Raw genomic sequence first — 21,204 nt, 5'->3', positions numbered from 1 at the left:
AAGTTTAAGTTCTGCTCACGATTCCAGAGACAGAGTCAAGGAGTCAAGTGATTCTCACAAAAGCAGCAGAACTGAGCTCGGCTTGTGTGACTACACTGCTTTGTCTGCTCGGGAGATTTTCAGGGCTGGTCTTCACAAGTGCTGATTTTAACGAGCTGCAAGTGGACACTGGGTCCGAGGGATGCCTCTGTCAACAGGTGGCCCATGTATTTAAGCTGGGTGCCAGTGCCCCCGAGTCCTCCTCGCCCCTCACCCTCTGTTGTAGCCGTGCACGGGCACCCAGCTGGTCATCCTAGGGCAGCTTGCCCGAGACCCCAGTCCACCCCACATCAAGGTTGTCTTCTGGTCTCAGGAGCTTCCATCCAGTAAGCCTGAGAGTCAGTGGCAGGGGCGCTGGAACCTCGGGCTGCAGGTCCCTTGGGTGCTCAGTGTGGCCCCGGAAAGATCGTTCATTCCCTGTTCACCATCCGCAGTGACTAAGGGCTGGACTTGGCGGTTGGGCAGTCAGGTCGGAACTCCGGTTCCAAGTCTGATGAGCTGTGTGACCACAGGGAGCTGACTCAGTGGCTCTGTGCCTCATTTCCCCTTATGTGAAACAGAGTCAGTGATGGTGCTTGTACAGAGAGCTGGTATGTGAGTCAAATTATTGACAATTTGTAAAGACACTGTAAAAGTGTCTGGCTCATAGACATGCTGTCTGAACGTAGCTGAATACACTGATTCATTTGACCGGTGCTGATTAAGCCTGGCTTATGGGCAAGCAGTGTGCTAGATGCTGACGATGTAACAGTTCAGTGGCTTAGCCAGGTCAGCGGTCGCATGGACTGCCCGGTGCCACAGGGCCCAGGCTAATCCCCTTGAGACAAAGGCCCTCGAGGTGGCTCTGAGTGTGTGGGCGGGAGGGTGCCTCTGCTAGCAGAGTCCAGTTACAGCGTCTGCAACCGGGGGTCTCCAGACCGAGCCCAGAGGGTGCAGGCCAGGACATCGGAGCTACTGGTTGCCTTCCTGCTAAGGTCTCAACACTTTCACTGTTTAAGGTGAAAACATTAGTTTCGATATTAATCTGTTTTCAGCAAAGCCACATGAATGATATTTAAAAGTTGCTTTATGTTTATCTTTGCAGTAACAAGTTAGCTCGTTCAATTACCCCATTTACCACCTGGAAGGGTGACTTGGCAGCGAGCTTGCACACATGCCACACTCACTGGATGTGTGGATGGCTGAGGGACAGGGACCAGGCCTTTGGACTTCCAGGAGCGCTGGACTTCGCAGGGGGGCAGAGTGCTGCCTGAGGGAAGTCACCCAGAAGCCTGGCACCGTGGGTGTGGGCTTGTTTGCCTGATCAAGTTGTTTGGTCAGCTGTTGGTTCCATTCTCAGATTTTACCTGAGGAGAGTAAGTGGCTTCCCCGAGGTTTAGGCAGTTGTTTCTGCTGTATCACAAAGTCTCAGCTGTGGAGTGTTCTCTGTGGCCCCCCTGCACCCCACTTTGTCTCTGGGGAGAGTCACCTGCGGCCACAAGGAGCAGGCACTCAGTTTCACCAGGCAGCTGTCCTATCTGCCCCTGCAGCCAAGCTGCCTCATTTGGGGTCAGGCACTGCCTGACTACTCTGTGGGACAGGTGTCTGGGTGCACCCCCTCGAGGGGCCCCCCCACTGCTGTTAGCTGGAGGTCTGGAGCTGAGGGAGGAGCTGTGAAAGGGGGAACCCCAAGTAGCACAGAGCAAGTGTTGCCCCGGCTGCACCAGCTTTCCACTGGCTGACCTCCGCTGTCCTTCTCAGAGGCCCGGGGCAGTGTTGCCAGGGTGGGAAACATCAGGAGGGCATACAGTCTGCCCTCGAGGGGCCGTGGGAAGTAAGCTGGACCTGGGGGACACCCGAGTCATACTGAACAAGCCACCAGAACACAGTTTCTGGGGACGCAAGGAGGGACTGCCAGGTGCAGTCCTAACGTCTCATGCCAGATCTGCGTGACCTTCGGCTACGTGACTAATCCCCACACAAAGGCTCCTTTTAGGTATGAAGTTTGGTCACAGTTCCTGGCACAGACTCTGCTGCAGGATGTACTTTTCGTCAATCAGAACTATAGCAACAAGGCAGCAAAGTAGAGAGACCAATCCCAACATAAAGAGACCTGGGGACAAGCCCTTTGGCTGCAAAGTGCCCCGGTAGTCGGAAGTCACCAGAAAGCACGCTGGGCACCCTGGGGAGTGTCCTTCACCAGGCTCGTGGTCTGAGGAGCCCTGGTCACTGGACACCCTGGTGCACGGGCACCATGAGCTCGGGAACTGGCCATTGGCCCACCCACTCTCCTGAGAAAGGGTCTGGGAGCCCAGCTGCGTGTCCAGGGACGTGTGGTCCAGACGCATACCTGCCCCTGGGAAGCCATGCCCCGGCCGGTGGAGTGGAGGCTGAATGGATGCTTGGCGGCTTGCCTTGGTGCCTTGTCCTGCCTCTGGGTCTCTTTTCCCCCGAGTCACAGTGCTCGTGTGTCCATCCAGATGGGCCTGGTGGCTGAGCAGAGGGTTTCACCTGTGGCCTGGGCACACAGACACCAGGGCAGGGTTTCACCTGCTAGTTCTTGTCCCTCAAAGGCTGGCACATGGCTCAGGTTCTGCGTGACTGTGCTGATTCTGTCGCCACACGTTGAACTGAGACTCCCTGGTGAGAAGCTAGGCATTCAACATGCTTCATGGCAACGCTCAGGGCACGACCACGTGCTGCCCCAATGAGGTTTCCATACAGAATTGATTTGCGGTGGTCTGTGTGCGAGTACCTCTTTCCAGGGCTTTGAGGACAGGTCACTCAACGTGGCTTTCATAGCTGTGAGTGCAGGGCTTGTCAGCAGGTCAAGAGTTTAGCGTTTTAGGTGAATATGATTTCAGATTCACGGCTGAATCATAAAAATATCAAGGACTTGTCCACTTCCCATTAACAGGATGTAGGAAGTCCTCTGAGGTTTTCCTCTGACAGGGATATTTTTAATGTGCTTTCTCTTTGTCAAGGTTATGTTTCTGTTTCTCTAGTGGTTCCCCTTCTTTTCTGTTGAACAAGAAGACTTCAACTGTTCTTCGTAAAACCAAGAAAATCATGTATCCGATATATTATCATCATTAAAAAAAAAATTCTGTCCCCTCCATATGCTGTCTATATACATGACTAAGTTATGGGACAGTTGAGAAGATGCTGGCCTTCAGCAGGGCCTGGGGTCCTGTCACTTGGAGCACCTTTGGGGAGAAGCAAGCCTCTGGTCTTGGTTTAGTGGCACATCACAAGCTTGTTGAGAATATTATTATACTAAAAAGTAAAGCACAGTCCTACACAACTGGTAAGAAATTGTTTTATTATTGCTTAGAGCTAAGAGCTAAAGAAAGGATATTTGTTATTTAGAGCAAAGGATTGGTTGAATTTATATAAACAGAATAGTTTTTGACGAGGAGGAATGGACCATATAAGAGTGAGGGGGGAAGGCTGAGGGACACACAGGTACCTGAGGAAGAGACGGGTGTGAGCACAGCTCTGTGCCTCTCAGGAACGGTGGGCACAGCTGTCTGGGGTTAAGCAAATGATCCTGATGAGTCTAATCACCTCTCAGGCCTCCTTTGGAAGTGCCACAGACTCAGGAGGCACGCTTATAACACCCACGACACACAAAAAAAGGGCAGTACAGCTAGTGACAGATGAGAGAATCCTGACTCTCTAGAATTACTTTCTGCGTTGGAATTTGGGGAATGTAGGAGACGTTTTCACATAAGAAGGAGAGGACTTGCTAAAACGATCTGAGAAGTCAAGGGGCGCGGAGATGATGCAGGGGCAGAGCAGCTGCTGGTGGACAGCAGGGATGTGGGTGGCCACCCGGCTTCAAGCCCCACTGCTGCCCCTTATCTGTGACAGGCTAGTGGCAGCCTTGCTGGGCCTCAGTGCCCTGCCCACTCACAGCGTTGCTGTAGGGTTGAAATGAGTTCACACATGGGCAGGTGCTTTGGACAGCGCACCACACCCGGTCACACACAGGTAGTTTCCCGCAGGATGTGGTCCTGGGCTCTACAAGGGAGTGGCCACCCTTTAGCAGGTTACAGAGGCCAGTGTCTCAGTGCCCCAGCCTTCTTCTCTGTCCGCTGCAGAGGGCAGCCACGGAGCCGACCGCAGCCCTCTGCCTTGGGTGGGCTTTTCCTGCCCTACCCCTCATCTGTGGGGTTTTGCGGGTCTCAGGGGCCATCTCCTTCCTTCTGACCTCATCTCACCCACAGCCTGTTTTGCACTCGCAGCAGGTCAGCCCGGCTCTGGGCTGCCCCTTCAACTGCCCCTCTTCACAGGACCCGGAAGATGGACCATCTGCAGTCTGATTCTCAGAAAGGCTGTGCTGCAAATCTGGAATTGTGCCCAGGCAGTGCACAACTGATTGGAAGTGTCTGGTTCATACAGGCATTTGGGGCCACCCCCGGCAGGCAGAGTAAAGGTGGGGGGCAAAGTTCCAGGTGGAGTTCGTTGGGGCAAGGCAGTGGGCAGGTCAGTCAGCCACGGTCAGGGGAGCAGAGATGCTAAGACAAGAGCCAGAGTCACCGAGGCGGAGGGACAGATGAGGGGCTTCTGAGGCAGAAGAGGGACAAAAGGCCTGCGGCTGGCCTGGGTTGGGGGAAGGCTGGCAGCTCCGGTGGGGCCAAGATGGGGTGGGTGGTAGTGTAGGGTCGCCAGCGGGGCCTCGCGGTGGAGGAGAGGCGTCCCTTGTCGCACAAGGCTGGGCCTCCACAGCCTTCATTTAATAAGAAGCAGGGGACTTCCCTGGCGGTCCGGTGGTTAAGACTGAGATTTCACTGGAGGGGCGGATGTTCCATCCCTGGTGGGGATTCTAAGATCCCACCCGCCTCGCCGACCAAAAAATTTAAAAAAAGGAAGCGCGCTCACCGGGGGAGAAGCGACGTGAGCGCGGAAGGAGCAGACCCGCGCGCCCCCCACCTTCCTCTCACCCAGCCAGAGCCCGCGCCCGCTCCCCCAGACCCCCCGATCCGGTGACCCCAGACCCCCCGATCTCCGGAGACCCCAGACTCCCCGAAACCCCTGGAGCCCTCCGAGCCCCTCTGACCCCCCTACCCTCACCCCCCAGGCTCCCAAAGTCCCCCCAGACCCCTGGCCCAGGTCAGCCAGACCCTGGACCCGGCTGGGCAGCACTGATGCCCGGGGACGCCTCTCAAGACGCTCCCCTTTCCGCGGTGGGGACCGGACCTCAGCGCCGCCTTCCCGGCGCAGTTCTCCCGTCGCGCGCGCCCTCCGCCCCGGCCCCGCGACCCCTCCTCCGGCCAGGCGAGGGCGCTGTGTGACCCCGAGGCCGTGCGTGGGGAGCAGGGAGCGCCGGAACTGACGCACCGCCTACGCACCGCAGGCGGAAGTCTCGTCCTTCTCGGCGGAAGTTATTCCCGGCTCCTCGGCGGAAGTCCGGGCGGCTGTCCCCTCGTGGTGAATCGCTGGCATGGCGCACTACAACTTCAAGAAGATCACGGTGGTGCCGTCCGCCAAGGTAGGAGGCCCCAAGGGCCCTTCTGCCCCCGTTTTTCTCGGCCAGGTCGCGGGACGCTGGGGCTCCGGTCTGTAACGGTGGGCTGGAAGGGGCCGCCTTCTCCTCCAGGCCCCTTAGATCACGTTCTCTCGAGATTCGGACCTCCTGGTTTGGGGTCCTCCCAGAGAGTGGGGGCCCTTCCTCAAAGATTAGGGCCCTCAGGGTGTTGGAATCTGCCCGGAGGAGAGGGGGAGAGTCAGGAAGCTCTGTGAAGTAGGTGGGTCTGCGTCGTGTCTGTCAGACGGACGACCGGCGGCAGCGTGCCTCCCAGAGCCGGCGGTGCCTCCCAGAGCAGACAGCGTGGCATGCCGATCTTCTTGGACGGCTTGCTCTGGACTTCATGCCGGAGTTTTTCATGTCCACCTTTCCTTGGGAAATTGAAAACAGCGGGTTTTCGTCTTACCGGTTATTGTGTGTGCTGTCAGAACTGGAGATACACAAACCGAAATAGTAGAACTGTATCTCCTTAAAACATTCTTTTTTCCTGATTTGTGCTTGAGTTTCTGGGTACTTACCTTTCAGATGGTTTTAGGTATATGGAAGTTACGGTAATGTCAAGAGTGTGGGATAAAGTTTATTTCAGCAGGCATTTGCTGAGTGTTTTCATAAAGGCAAGGAACCATAAAGATGAACAGAGCTTTACACTGAAGATTTAATTAGAATAAGTGTTCGTAGTTTAAAATAGAAAGTGTTTGTAGTTTAAAATACATTGTTGAACATTAGTCTTTTAAGGTGATTTCAAATAAGTGGGTGAAAGGAGACATTTTTGGTGTAACTGTCTTATTTTATTGCAGGACTTTATTGACCTGACATTATCGAAGACTCAACGAAAGACTCCGACAGTTATCCACAAACATTACCAAATCCATCGCATTAGACATTTTTATATGAGGAAAGTCAAATTTACTCAGCAGAATTACCATGACAGACTCTCACAAATTCTAACCGATTTCCCCAAATTGGATGTAAGTGACTGTGGGATGAAAGCGATTATGTAAATATGAACCTTTAGGCAAGGTTAAACCAGGTGTGTCTACTTAGTTGACTGATAGTGAAGGAAAGAGGAAATAATTGACTTGTCAAAGTTTACTCCGAAAGTTAGTAACAAAACTGGGAGCAGATCGGAGGTTTTTTGATTCCTTAGTATCTTTTTTCCCCAGTGAAACTCCTATTTTTGAAAGCCTTGGGCTTTCTCTGTAATCTCTAGGCTGTGGGGACAGTTGGGATTCTGAAAGCTTTGGACTGAATTCAGAAGCCCAAGGTCCTGGTGGCCTATGTGCGTCCTCCTCACCTTCTTTACAAGGCGCCCTTTCCTGTGGCTTCAGATGGGGTCAGTGGCTTGAGGCCCAGCAGTGTGTGTTATTTTGTTGTTGAGGCTGATGGTCAGTGTGCTTTTCTTATGAGAGGCAGTCTCATGGGGCGCTGCCTTCTTCACTGAGCCCCCGAAGTTAGGCCCTGCTGCACCGAGCTATCTGCCTGTGTGCTTAGCTGCAGGATGCAGGAGTGGACCCTGCCTGTGGAGCCCCTGAATGGGACCACGTGGTTGTGAAGTTGCTGAGGTGATGATGGATGTGGGGTCTGCAATACAGCCTGAGAGCCTCAACTGCCCTGAGGTAGTCCCTGAAGGTGGGTTAAGGCTGAGAGAAGAGATTGGTTCATGTGACAGAAACTGCTGGTGTAAAATTCTAGGACCTGATGCTAGTGCTTAGTGGCCACTGGCTGGATGAGGGTATAGTTTCTGGAGAAAGTGCAGGTACTTCGGAAAGTGCATGAGGATGAAAAATGCAGTGAGGATGAGGTGACAGCACCAGGAAACACCTGTACAAATAGAAGAGGAGCAAAGAGATGGGGGTTTTAAAACTTTCTTCTTAAGTTTTGGGCAATAACAGCACATTTACAGGTTGACGGGACTGGCTGGATGGATGGGAAAGTATTTCTGGAGCTCTCTTCTCGAGCCCAAGGGGTGGGCTCTGGTGCCCAGATGGAGTTGGGCCTGGCCAGGCCTGCACAGGGCAGGTGGACTTCGCTTCCCTGCTGACTCTATTTTTTTTCTGTGACTAAATAGTCACTGAGAGAGGCTTGGGGAGAAGATTGAGGGGGGAGGGTGAGCGATGAGGAAGAGCAGAAGGTATGATGTGTTTCCCTAGGAAGTTATGTTCAAGTGTTAGCCACACACAGGAGGAGAACCTGCCAGACCAAGGTGACCATTCTGTTGTTCTTGTTACAGGATATTCATCCATTTTATGCAGATTTGATGAACATTCTCTATGACAAGGATCATTACAAGTTGGCTCTAGGACAAATAAACATTGCCAAAAATTTAGTGGACAAGTAAGGGATTTTCTTACTGTAGTATCTTTTAAGTTACGGTCAAAGGAGAGCAAAATCTTACATGTTTTTCTGTTTTTCAGCGTTGCAAAAGATTATGTGCGGCTCATGAAATATGGTGATTCTCTGTACCGCTGCAAGCAACTGAAACGCGCTGCTCTCGGGCGGATGTGTACTATTATTAAAAGACAGAAGCAGAGTTTGGAATATTTGGAACAAGGTACTTGTTATGCATCAGCAACTAACTACTTGTTAGTGCATTCTGTTAAAGTACTTGATTATTATCAAGAGTTATTTTTATAATGTTTATTTTTGTTTTCTTATAGAGATCAAAGGAACAAATTATTTTTCCCAGTCTAGCCTTTAAGAAAGTCTAAGAGGTTAGATGTGATTGAAAAAGCAGCTAGAACTTAATTAATACTTAACATGTTAATAGCACTATTAAAAACATTTATGTCTTTCAAATTTAATAGGCAAGGCATGTACATTATAAATGGCCGGGAGATACCAAAATGTATAAAAATAAAGTGACCTGTAATTTTACCTGTTACTGATATTTTAGTGTAAAACATGTTAGCATCAAACTGCTACTCCAGTTTTGTTACCTAATAGTTTTATTCAGTAGGCGATTTCTGAATTAATGTAGAATAATTTTTATTGAAACAACTTTGTGCTGTTTTGTATGCATATATATTTTTACATTTCAGTTATTTTTAACTGATTTGATTTTGATCCCCTCCCCCAGCATCTTGCATGTAATTTGCAACAAGATCATAACTGTGAGCTGCTTTGACAGTGCTTCCAGTCATCGGTTAGGTCTTTAGGTGGCCCGCCCAGTGGTGCTGCTGGAGCAGTCGAGGTCCCGAGGGTTGCTTGTTACGTGGAAAAGGAGTCCTGTAGGCCAGGAAGTGCTAGAGCGCACACTCGGTCGAATCGCCCTTTCAAACTCTACTCTCTTGCTCAGTCCTCTGGGTTGTGTGGTCTGGGCCCCACCTCAATCTGCTGGGTGGGAATCCACGCTGTTTGGACCTGGGAGGAGGGTTCTGGGTTCAGCCTGGATGCCCCTGCAGCTGGCCCCTCCTCCATTCATTCATGTTTTCTCGTCACGTGTGTGAACATTGTTGGAGTGTGGTAACATGGCCACAGGCCTGGAGTGTACAGCTAAGTTGAGCAGACCGTCAGCTGTGAGTCGCTTATGCTTTTTCATGAAGTTAAGCACATTTACTTTCGCCTTCTCACAGTGCGTCAGCATCTGTCCCGTCTGCCCACCATTGACCCGAACACGAGGACCTTACTTCTGTGCGGGTACCCCAACGTTGGCAAGTCCAGCTTCATCAACAAGGTTGGTGCTGCCCCCACACTGACCGAGGACCCGCTTGCGTAGGCTGAGGGGGGCCTCCTGGTCTGTGCTGGCTCCTGTCTTAGCAGTCTAGTCACGTGAGGTGTCGTGGGGTCTCTTCTGACCTCCGATAGTCTTGATGCTGTGCGGCTGAGGCGTTTGTTCTGGGAGGATGTGAAAGTCAGGACCTGTGGTTTATTCTAGGTGACGAGAGCAGATGTGGATGTCCAGCCCTATGCCTTCACCACCAAGTCTCTGTTTGTGGGGCACATGGATTACAAGTATCTGCGCTGGCAGGTGAGCGCTGGCCTGGGGCGTGTGGCCTCATTCCTGGCGTCCAGCTCTGGGCTTCCCACCGATGAGGGTCTGCCCATGTCCAGGGAGCCTGGGGAGCAGGTCCTGGGTCGCCAGAGCACCCCCCACCCCCCATGGACAGGCTCCAGGGCTGCATGGGGGCCGCTGTCTGTACTCAGGTGAACTTGGGACACAGCGGCTCCCAGTGTGGCGTCTGTGCTCTGCTTACAGCAGGACTTCTGATTGATGCATCCTCAGAAACCCAGAAAGGGTGGCGCAGCCTGTGTCCATAGTTGAATGTGATATTGTAAACAGTGGTGGTGTTCTGAGCACTCGGGGGTGTGCTGGTTAATCCAGGGCTCATAGAAAGAGCAGTCCTCTTTCCACCCAGCCCTCAGCGTTGCTGGTTAATCCAGGGCTCGTGGAAAGAGCAGTCCTCTTTCTACCCAGCCCTCAGCGTCACTGGTGAGCTCGTTCCTCAGTGAGGACCCCTCCCCCGGTCTTCACTTGTCCTTTCCCACTGCCTTGTTCCTTCACCGTGGTCAGTGGGGAGCTCCATCAGGGCTGGTCTAGGTCTGTGGGCACCCTCGGCCTGTGTGCTGGGCTGACTTGTCTGCCCATAGGTGGTGGACACCCCTGGGATCCTGGACCACCCTCTGGAGGACCGCAACACCATCGAGATGCAGGCCATCACGGCGCTGGCTCACCTGCGAGCCGCGGTGCTGTACGTGATGGACCTGTCAGAGCAGTGTGGCCATGGGCTCGCGGAGCAGCTGGAACTCTTCCGGAACCTCAGGCCACTCTTTGTCAACAAGGTGGGTATGGGCCGGTGTGGTCTTCTGTGAGTAATGGCGAAGGTGATGATTTCATTAGTTTTCTTCCTCGCTGCAGCCTCTTATCGTCGTAGCAAACAAATGTGATGTGAAGAAGATCTCTGAGCTTTCTGAGGACAATCAGGTAAATCACCTCGATGTTTTCAAAATTTCCTGCTGATTCGGAACCTCGTCTCCCACAACCGGAGTTGACAAGGAATGTTAGTGACGCTAGTTCACAGTGTTTTGTTTTACGGTTGAGATTATGTCCTTAGTGACTGAGTCGCTGTAACCTCACGGATGCCCATCAGTGGCAGAGGGACCATGAGGTTTCCTGTGGTCTCTCTCAGAGGCCGTGGGGCTGGCAGTGCCTGTGGTCAGAGCGGCAGCCCCAGGAGCTGCTTGTTGGGAAGGGCTGTCTCTCAGTTGGGCACCTGGGCAGGTGGCATGGGTGCGGGTAGCCACACTGGTCATGCTGTGATTGGTGTTTCCAGGGAGGAGGGGCCTAGGAGGGAAGCAGAGCTCCACCCTGAGCAGCCTGAAGTCCTGAGCTGGCACTTGTTTCTGGATCGGGGGCTCGTGGTCAGGCCGGCAGCGAGGTGTCAGGTAGCCTTGGTGGAGGTGCAGGTGGGGTCCCTCTTAGGGTCTTGGTGGTTCGTTTGTCGATGAGTCGTACTTGTTGCTGAGGTGTTTTCTCGGGAATTATCTTAGGCTGAGGAAGCCAGGTATTTATAAAGAACAACATTGAGAGCATTGTCTGTGAAGATGTATCTTGGTTTTGCCAAGGTTCTCTTCAGAAGGGTAGGCCTCACAGAATGTCCCTGAGTGCCTCAGGTTTGCTTCCTGCACTCTGGTTTGATTCTCCCCATAATGTGCATTGTCTTAATCACAGCAGGATTTAGGGACAAATAAATAACAGTTCTGGGAGATGTTCTTCAGAAGAATTAAAAACCACAGAGGTGTTTGTTGTGAGTAGCATCTGTAGCACCTGTTTGAGGAGGAGGACGGTTTGTGGATGGGAACTGAAAATAAATGCCGCAGCTCGTGTTTACTCATCCGTTGTGTTCCCAGAAAATATTTCTAGACCTGCAGGCGGAAGGCTTTCCTGTGGTGGAGACCAGTACACTGACGGAGGAGGGGGTTATCAGAGTGAAGACAGAGGTCAGTGCACCCTGTAAGCAGGCCAGTCCCTTCCTTGGTAGGAGCTTGGCCAGCCCCGAGTGCCAGCAGCCCTGCTGAGAGATGCGTCTGGGTTCCCTGTCGCTTCTGCGCCCCCTCCTCCTGCCCTGTGAGTGTTGGGAATGGGGGTCACACCCACCATGGGTCGTCTGCCCCGGTCCTGCCCCCTCGGTTCCTGCATTGGCCTGGGCTTGCCCTGACCCAGGAAGGGAGACAGCACCCGCTCCCCACTCCAGGAGCACACAGTCTGCCCTGGGCAACTTACTGAACTTGGGGGTCCTAGCACCCAGCTCGCAGAGGCTGTTCTGAGAGAGAGCGTGGCAGGTTCCAACCTCGGGCCCATCTGGCGTGGGGCTCTGGCTCCTGGGCCCTTTCAGACATGATGGGACATTGGATGCCCCATGACCTAGCACCGTGTGTTGTCACCCTCCTAGGCTTGTGACAGGCTTTTAGCTCATCGTGTTGAAACCAAAATGAAGGGAAATAAAGTGAATGAGGTGCTGAACAGACTGCACTTGGCTGTTCCCAGCAGGAGAGATGACAAGGTGAGAACTCCTATGGAGGCCCTGGAGGCAGGGCTTGTGGGGCTGGTGGGGTTTCCTGGGTGCGCTTAGATCAAGGTCACGCTGTGTGTGTGTCAGGATTGAAAAGGTGAAAGGAAAGGAGGAGCCAGGTTAAATTGCTGCTCCCTCCACCAGAGGCTGCCTCCTGCAGCTCGTCTCGTTTATCTTTCCAGAAACATTCTGGCATATCAGCTTTTCTCAAGTTTTAAATAGGGTGGGATGCATAGGTCTCTTTTTTTAATTGCAAGTTTATCGGTAGAGTGAAATTTAAGACATGGCATCAAAAATGTCATTGTTCTCAAAAGGGCACTGGAAGTTTATGCTCCTGACGGTTTGAGAGTGCACACTTCCTGTTCTATCAGTATGACGGACCACAGATGGTTCTGTTGTCATGGTGTGTTTTCTTTTTGTCTTTCTTGCACAGCTTTTGGGATCTCAGTCCCTTGACCGGGGATGATTGAACCTGGAACCTGGCAGTGAAGGCCGGACTCCTAACCACTAGGCTGCCAGGGAATTTTCACTTGTTTTTTTTTTGTTGTTGTTGTTATTAATTATTTTGATGTTTTTCATGTATTCTATTCATTCAGCACTAATTTTTGGTGACCAGTCTAGGAACTAACAATAGGTAAAGATCATTGCCAGTGACATTTGTTACTGTAAAACTATTTGTTCACAGAAAGTTGTGCCAGTTTTCAGTTTTTTTTCAGTACCACACATTTTTTTCTCCAAAATAAAGTGAAAAGTATAAGAAGTGATGTTTCTACATTGTGGTTTTAGGCAGTCGCACTCACTGATTATTCAACTTGATTGTTTCTAGTTACTGAACATTGTGTGGAACTGGGTATTTCATGGTGATTAACATACTGATTGACTTCTTCACTTCTGTAGGTTGATTATCTCTTATTGATTTCTAATTTTTATATTAAGGAAGTCAGACTCTTATGTGTTCTATGTATGTGTGCTCAGTCACTTCAGTCGTGTACGACTCTTTAGGAGCCCATGGACTGTAGCCTGCCAGGCTCCTCTGTCTGTGGGGTTCTCCAGGTAAGAATACATGTGTTGCCATGCCCTCCTCCAGGGGATCATCCCGACCCAGAGGTCCAACCCACGTCTCTTATATCTCCTGCATTGCAGGAGGTTTCTTTATTGCTAGCTTCACCTGGGAAGCTCTGTACATTCTGTAGACATTTTTTTTCTTTTTGTGTTTTGATTCAGCAAGCATTTCACATGGGTATTTCCAATCATATTTTCACAGGAGAGGCCCCCGTTCATCCCTGAAGGCGTGGTGGCACGCAGGAAGAGGATGGAGCTCGGGGAGCCAAAGAGGAGGCGGGTGGGTGAGGGAGCCCCAGGCCTGTGCTGGAGTGGGGACGGGGGCGCCTGGGAGCATAATCCCCAGGGCTGGGACCCTCTCTGGTGTCGGGGGACAGGGCTGCCAGGGGTGGAAGCAGGTTTCCCACTGGAAGTTGGTGCTGAGCTTCAAGTGGCAAAAGGTTGGAGAGGGGTAATGCCATGGGTCTGGGGGGCACCCGGCAGTTCTGGCCCTGGGGGTCGGAAGTGCTGATGAAAACTGTTACATTTTCGTTGCAGGAACGGGACCTGGAACTGGAGATGGGAGATGATTATATTCTGGATCTTCAAAGTAAGGGCTCAAGTGTGGTAGTTTAAGATGCTAGGTGTGGGAAGAGTATGAGGGTACCTTAGTGGGTACAAGTTGTCCAGCATTTTGTTAGTTTAATTTCTTGAAGGTGAAAGGTTGCCAGGATGCTGAGATTTTTTCCTTCCGAAGTAGGTTTCTCTTGTTTTTGGTGAGGGATTATTTTTGTACCTTTCCTAGTGTATAATGCTCGGCCAGGCTGATACCATCGATAGTCTCTTGTCCATGCCTTAGGACTCTTGGTTTTGGGGTACTGATGGGCCCTGGCATGAGCGTGGAATAGTCCTCTGCTCGAGCACATTACCTTGTTTACCTGGCACTGAGCACAGATGCTCTACTGTCTTTGCAAATGTGGGACTTGGTTAAGTGGTAACTCTTGGGCATCCAGTAATTGAAGATTTTTTTGTTGTTTTTTGACCTTTAGAGTACTGGGATATAATGAATTCATCTGAGAAATACGACAAGATCCCTGAGATCTGGGAAGGCCATAACATAGCCGACTATATCGACCCTGACATCATGCAGGTTTGTGTCCCTGGTGACACCGTGTGACTTTTACTCCTCTTCAACTTGACCCAGGAGATACGAGCATAACTTCCCACTGTACTTTGTCCTTGGCCCTTGTTCCTTCTGCGCCCACCGAGAGCCTGGGCTTTGCCACCTGGGGCCCCGTGTTCAGCCCTGTGTCCCTCCACCTGAGGCTGGTGCACACTCTTTCCTCCACCAGACCTCCCTCCCTGTCTTCCTCTGCTGGGCTCAGGGTGCCTCCTTCATGAAGGACTCTCACGTGTGGACACCCTAGTCACCTGCCCCACCCCGCCTCACCCCATGAGTGGACCCTCTGCTGCGGCTGCCCACTCCCCAGCCTGACCCTCCTCTTCCCTGGTCCTGCTCTGGCACTCGCGGCTGGCCCCCTCCTCACTTGATATTTCTTAACATACGAGTGTCCACAAGTTTCTTTCTTTTTTAAAAAAACAAAGCCTTCCTTAGACCCTGTGTTCCCCTTCAGTTGCAGTCCTGAGTCACGTCTTTCTTAATGTGTGAAAGTGTGCGATCGAGTGGCATCTAGTACATAGGTGGTGGTGTGCAGCCACCACCTCCCTGTGGTCCCAGAGCCTTTTCATTTTCATCGTCCCTGAGTAACTCCCAGCTCTGACAGCACTTCTCCCCTCCCTGGCCTCGGGCGGCCGCATCCTCTTTTGTCTCTGTCAGCTTGCCTATAAAGTGGAGTCACACTCTAAGTTGGCCTCCCACTGAGCATGGTATTTTCAAGGTTCGTCTGTGTTGTAGCATGTGTCAGCTTTCTTCCTCCCTCTTTCTTAGTGATGTTCTATTTCAAATGAATGGCACATTCTATATAGTATTATAGTTCATACTCTCATCCATGGATGGACATGAGACTGTTCCATGCCGCCACTTTACCTTCTTTAGAAAGAATCACTCCCAACTCCATCTTTGTTTCCATCTTTTGGGTGTCATGGTTCATGTATTAGTATTGAGTATTTTCAACATGTCTGGGCAGATTCCTAGGTGAATTTCTGGATTATAAGGTAATTTTATGTCTTTCTTTTTGAGGAACTGCCAGTTCTCTGATGGTGTCCTTGATTTATATTTCATGTCTTCATCTCTTCACTTGTGACTCTTGCTCTGTCTCTTATTGTGTAGCAGCACGCTTCCACAGTCTGGGCTCTGATGGCCCATGATTGGCTTCACCTTGCCTATCCCCTTCCAGTCTCCTTCCCTCCTTCTGCCTTACCACAGTAGTGATGGGAGCACCTTTGACTTGGGCTATTGTTGAGGTTTATTATACATTTTTATTTTATTTTATTATTATACATTTTTAAAGATGTTATTAACCGTACAGCTAATGAGCTTGTATTTGGAATGGCTTTGGGATGGATACACAGGCTGTCCTGGTCCAAGGCCAGTTTGGGTTGATATTTATGGTTCTAAGAACAGAGCTTTTGTGTACCTGCTAGGAGAGAGGGGAACCTTTTACGTGTTTTCACCTTGGAGTTGGGAGTGATTCTTTCTAAAGAAGGTGAAGAAGTGGCATGGAACAGTCTGCTTCTGTTGGTGTAGTCTTCTTGCTCATCTCTGTGCCTGTTTGCGGGGAGGTGAGCCTTGCCGAGGCCATGTGAGCCTGAACCAGGGCATTTGTATCACCTCAAAAAGCTTAGGAGAAACCTGGTTTTTATAAAGGTTGTTATACTTATGTATGAGTTTTCCATTGTTGACTTTAATTATGATTTTTTAAAAAAAAGAAATTGGAAGAGTTAGAAAAAGAAGAAGAACTAAGAACAGCTGCTGGAGAATATGACAGTGAATCTGAAAGTGAAGATGAAGAAATGGTGGAGATTCGACAGCTGGCAAAACAGATTAGGGAAAAAAAGAAGCTGAAGATTCTACAGTCCAGAGAGAAGGACACACAGGGGCCCAGGATGCCTCGGACGGCCAAGAAGGCAAGTGTTGTGCTCAAGAGTCAGTGGTTCTTTGTGTGTGGTCGTCTGTATGGCCCTGCCTTTTGGTTGGTGTAAGTTGACTTTTGAGGTTGGCTGAGTGTTGACATTCTATATTGAGTGTTCCACCCTTTCTTGGTGACTTTCACTGTTGGATTCAACTACTTTGTAGCTGTACAAATGAAGATCGTGAGTTATGGGTAAATTTGTGGAGGTAAACTCATCAGTTAACACGTCCTTATTCTTCAATTCTTTATTGGTCAGGACTTCCCTTTTACTTTCTTCAGAAACCTAACGCAGTCTAACTCAGAGCCAGAGTGGTTTATCTGAGCCCTGTGACTGGTTAGGATGGGGAGGTTCACGCTGAGGCACAAGTGGATGGAGCCAGGGTCCTCTGGTCCTCAGGTCTGTCTCCTTGGGCCCTGGCTCTTGTCTGGAGTCACCGCGCCCAGGGAAGGAGGGTGGTGTGGGGGATGGTTGAGTGAGCTGGGCCAGGCTGTCTGCATGGAGCACACGTGTGTGTTTGACATGCGGTTTCTGTGTGGTGGCGGATGACGGGGACAGCTGTGGCATTGCTGTGTCCCCCCACCATGGGGGAGGAGCTGCTGGCCTCTTGGGTCTGCATGTGGGAACCCCGGGGGAGCTGAGTGGAACCTGGGGGCCACGCGTACGTTGTCCTGTGTGTAATATGTAATCACCCAGAAAATGTTAATTTTTATGTTATGTAATGAGTTGTCCAAAAACATGCATGTGAGCCTAAGTAAAAGAGTTTCTAAAATAAGTGTATCTTGGATCATTGTTCTGTACATTTTTCCTTGAGTTTTTTTTTTTTTTTTTAAGGTTTCATCAAACTAACTGTTTAAAACAATGTCGTTTCCCCTTTCAGGTTCAGCGGAAGGTGTTGGAGGATGAGATGCGCAGTCTTGGTGTTGATATGGACGACAAAGACAATGTGAGTGTAGACGGCCGGGGTTGGGGTGGGGCACTGTCCTGGGAACCAGGGTAGGAACAGGTTACGGAGTAGTTGGCGCTTCTGGGGTTTGTGTTGAGAATTAACGTTGTTTTGCACAGTTCTTATTCTTTAGCTATGACTTTGATTTTGGTGACAGTGTCTTCACATCGAGCTTTAATTAGCTTCAGTTTAGACAAAATAAACGGGAGGTGGTGCTGAGTGCCTATGTGTGAGAGGAACATAGGCTGGTAAATAGTTCGAAGCCATGCCTCAGACCCCAGAGGTTAGAAGGCATTTCACATACCTTTTTTAGTGTCCTAGTTTTTCTTGATGAATTGAGCCAGAGTACACATCATTGTATGAAAGAGCATCTTGACGTTCTGGATTATTTCTCAAAGCAGTTTCTCAGAAGTGGAATTACCGAAACAAGGAAAACCATCGTGTTAGACTAATCGGATTTTGATGAGCCATGTGTGCTGTTCACATTATGTCTCCTGACTAATGATTATTGGATGCTGGGCTCTTGGCCTGCCTTCCTCTCACATTGCTGTGCAGTCTTATTTCCAGACAGTAACCTGAGGGACACCTTGAGCAGCGGCCTGCAGAACTTGTCCTCAGCACCTGAGTCTTTGCTCAGCTTCCTGGCTGAACTTTCTGGCGGCCAGTAACTGCAGAAGTGGGGTGAGAAGGAGGGCCGCTCTTGACATAAACTTGTGCTGCTTAGGAGGTTGAACAGGCAGCTCTGAGTAGCACACAGCAGCTGTGTGAGTGAAGACGAATATTTGACCAGTAATTAATGGGGACTGTGTCTACTTTATTTTTTTACAGTGTTTTTTTTTGTTTGTTTGTTTATTTTGGCCATACTGTGCTGCATTTAGGATCTTAGTTCCATGACCAGGGACTGAACCTGCATCCCCTACGGTGGAAGGGAGGACTTTTCCCCACTGGTCCACCAGGGGAGGCCCTGACTATTTATGTTTTAAATGTATTTAGCTTGTTCATGACAGTTCTACAAGCCCTTCATGTGCCTTCTCCCCCCACTGGAGTAATTTCATGTTTGTCCCTAAGGCCGGGTCCTCAAGGTGCCAGGACCTCAAGGCACTGGGAATCCGAGGCACTGAAGCCTACTCTGTTTCAGGCCCATTATGCAGTCCAGGCCAGAAGGTCTCGGAGCATCACCAGGAAGAGGAAGCGGGAAGACTCTGTCCTGCCCGCCTCTGTGACCCGCAGTCACAGCTGTTCTCGGCCTCCACGTGATGTCTCTGGTCTCCGGGATGTCAAGGTTAGTCCCTGTAACGAGTAGCTAATAAAACAGTAGCCTCTACGGTTGACCCCTCGGGGTCGGGGCAAACACTTGGAGCCGCAGAGATTGTGGGGTGGGTGGTGGAGTGCGCTTTTCTGAGTGCTGCACCCCAAGGGTTGGTCTTGGCCCCTGCACAGCCGGGTGTCCATGGGCCTTTTCTTCACGCTTGTGTGTTCCTTCTCAGGGTGGACAGAGCAGGGTATTGCAGTAGCCTTGCAGCCTGAGCCTTGGTCCCTGCCACTCAGGGCTATGCTAGGAAACAGTCCTACTCAGAGCCTGGACATGGGGCCCTCACCCACCACAGGAGAGAGCTGTTTGGGGCAGTCTTTTGGAAAAGACACTTTGGATGTGTATAGTCTCTTTTTTGTGGCAACTACTACTTCTTCTCTTTAAATACAAAAATGGTCAGTTTCAGCATTTTGAAAATTCATATAGATGAGAAAGTTTGTATATAAACTGACAAGCAGTGTGCTTTCAGGGAGCCATTTCGTCCAGTAATCTGGACTTAATACCAGCATTGCCACTTGTCAGTCAGGTACGAGTAGCTCCATGGCCAGATCTCCGTGCCCTCATCTGCTGAGAGGGAAGTAGAACAGAACAAAGTACCTCATCTTGCAGGTCTGAGAGTGTCTGGTCCTCACAGATACTAGACTGGTCTGGTACAGTTTCCATCCTGCAGGTACTGTGGTGTGTCCACGGGAAAATGGTGTGAGTGATGCTCACCAGGGCTTCTCTTCACAGCACAGACCTGGACTGTTCACATCAAGTGTTAACAGGTAATGGAAATTCACTTGGAAATTTGGGTTTTCACAACTGATAGGTTTTTCTTTACCTTTATAGATGGTGAAGAAGGCCAAGACAATGATGAAGAATGCTCAGAAGAAGATGAATCGCTTGGGGAAGAAAGGGGAGGCAGACAGACATGTGTTTGACATGAAACCGAAGCATTTGCTCTCAGGAAAGAGGAAAGCTGGTAAAAAGGACAGGAGATAGTGTCCTTTGCCGCTGAAACACTTTGACCCGACTTTTTCCTGGTTTGGTTTCACAGAGCTGGGAGTCGTGATCTGTAAACTGAACAGAACAGTGAAGTAACTCAAGGACTTGATGCTTTGCTGAAAGCTATGGTTATGCCTTAAATGTATGGGTGTGGGTAATTTTTTGTCACTGTATTATAGATATTTTGGGTGGGCAGTGGTTTCTCATTTCTGAAGTTTTGGTTGCTTCAGACTTGCAGGACAGGAAAGATTTATTGATGTGACTGTGTTGCTTTTGATGGACAAATCTTACTCTTGTGCAAGAGAGAACATTGGTTCAGTGCACATGAAGAGTCCCTTTTTGGCAAATGCACCTCTACTTGAGGGTGTGGACAGAAGTCTGAACTGGTGAAAGGTTACAGATAGCATGCCAGCAGTAAAAGGACTAAGTCAGCTCCTAGTCCTTTTGTTCAGTGCACCGTTTGATTTGTCTTCAACTATTTTTATCCAAAATAAACTTCGAAAAGAAAGAAATTTTGATTTATTTGGTTGGTTTTTGTTTCAATTACAAACCACTGTCAGTTTGGGCAGATGAAAAGGGAAAAAAGCAAATGACAATTCTTTTTTGTTTTCAAAGCAAAAAATACCTTTCTGTGGAGTAGAATGTTGCCTAAGTTGCTGAAGCAATTAAATGTGGGCATCTCCTGATTCAGTGTCCACTGCTGAAAACTAGTTTGAGTGGAAATCATTATGAGGTTCATGCCCAGTGAAATGAAGGGAATTAGCATGTGAGAATATGAAGTGCTTACAGCAGCACTTCTCGACCACAAAACTGCCATGGCCACTGCTTTGCGTGCAGTTTCCAAGTCCCCTCTGCTCACTGTTGGTGTTTCTAAGTGCACCTTTGTGGGTCCTCCAGTGTTGAGAGGAGTAATTCAGGGCTTTTCTACACATAGGTGTGTTTGAAAGTTGCATTTTAGGGATCCAAAGTAAAGTAAAAGTTTTGTTTGTGCTGGGAAAGGTTATGTTCAGAGAAACCTGTTGAATGATATCAGGCGGAATGACCAGGGACACCCAGAGTCCCTCTCCTCTGGGATTATACTTTCAGTTCAGTTCAGTCCAGTCTCTCAGTCGTGTCCGACTCTGCGACCCATGAACTGCAGCATGCCAGGCCTCCATCACCAGCTCCCAGAGTTCACCCAAACCCGTGTCCATTGTGTCAGTGATGCCATCCAACCTTCTCATCCTTTGTCGTCCCCCTCTCCTCCTGCCCTCAGTCTTCCCAGCATGGGGGTCTTTTCAGATGAGTCAGTTCTTCGCATCAAGTGGCCAAAGTATTGGAGTTTCAGCTTCAACATCAGTCCTTCTAATGAATACCCAGGACTGATTTCCTTTAGGATGGACTGGTTGGATCTCCTTGCAGTCCAAGGGATTCTCAAGAGTCTTCTCCAACACCACAGTTCAAAAGCATCAATTCTTCTGCGCTCAGCTTTCTTTATAGTCCAACTCTCACGTCCATACACGACCACTGGAAAAACCATAGCCTTGACTAGACAGGCCTGTGTTGACAAAGTAATGTCTCAACTTTTTAATATGCTGTCTAGGTTGGTCATAACTTTCTTTCCAAGGAGTAAGCGTGTTAATTTCATGGCTGCAGTCACCATCTGCAGTGCTTTTGGAGCCCCCAAAATAGTTAGCCACTGTTTTCCCCATCTATTTGCCATGAAGTGATGGGACCAGATGCCATGATCTTAAGTTTTCTGAATGTTGAGTTTTAAGTCAACTTTTTCACT

General features: G+C 50.0%; 1 protein-coding gene across 1 annotated transcript; it reads left to right on the top strand.

Moving 5' to 3' along the window:
• The first annotated feature begins 4,482 nt into the window (after positions 1-4,482).
• Positions 4,483-19,945, top strand: GTPBP4 (GTP binding protein 4). Its single transcript, XM_061436533.1, has 17 exons — positions 4,483-5,512; positions 6,346-6,516; positions 7,779-7,882; positions 7,963-8,099; positions 9,121-9,221; positions 9,423-9,515; positions 10,136-10,327; positions 10,404-10,469; positions 11,396-11,485; positions 11,938-12,048; positions 13,322-13,399; positions 13,657-13,708; positions 14,148-14,248; positions 15,988-16,185; positions 17,069-17,134; positions 18,273-18,416; positions 19,278-19,945. The coding sequence occupies exons 1-17, from the start codon at positions 5,465-5,467 to the stop codon at positions 19,428-19,430; spliced, it is 1,905 nt and encodes a 634-aa protein (XP_061292517.1). The 5' UTR covers positions 4,483-5,464; the 3' UTR covers positions 19,431-19,945.
• The last annotated feature ends 1,259 nt before the right edge of the window (positions 19,946-21,204 follow it).

This window comes from Bos javanicus, chromosome 13 (assembly GCF_032452875.1).
Source record: "Bos javanicus breed banteng chromosome 13, ARS-OSU_banteng_1.0, whole genome shotgun sequence".
NCBI classification, from domain to species: Eukaryota; Metazoa; Chordata; class Mammalia; order Artiodactyla; family Bovidae; genus Bos; species Bos javanicus.
Note: the sequence above shows the minus strand (reverse complement) of the source record. Positions and strands in the feature narration are given on the sequence as shown.

Coding starts and splice junctions, on each gene's coding strand:
- GTPBP4 (XM_061436533.1), top strand. CDS start 5,465: ATGGCGCACTACAACTTCAAGAAGATCACGGTGGTGCCGTCCGCCAAG. Junction 10,328..10,403: donor GGCCACTCTTTGTCAACAAG/GTGGGTATGGGC, acceptor TCCTCGCTGCAG/CCTCTTATCGTCGTAGCAAA. Junction 18,417..19,277: donor CTGGTCTCCGGGATGTCAAG/GTTAGTCCCTGT, acceptor TTACCTTTATAG/ATGGTGAAGAAGGCCAAGAC.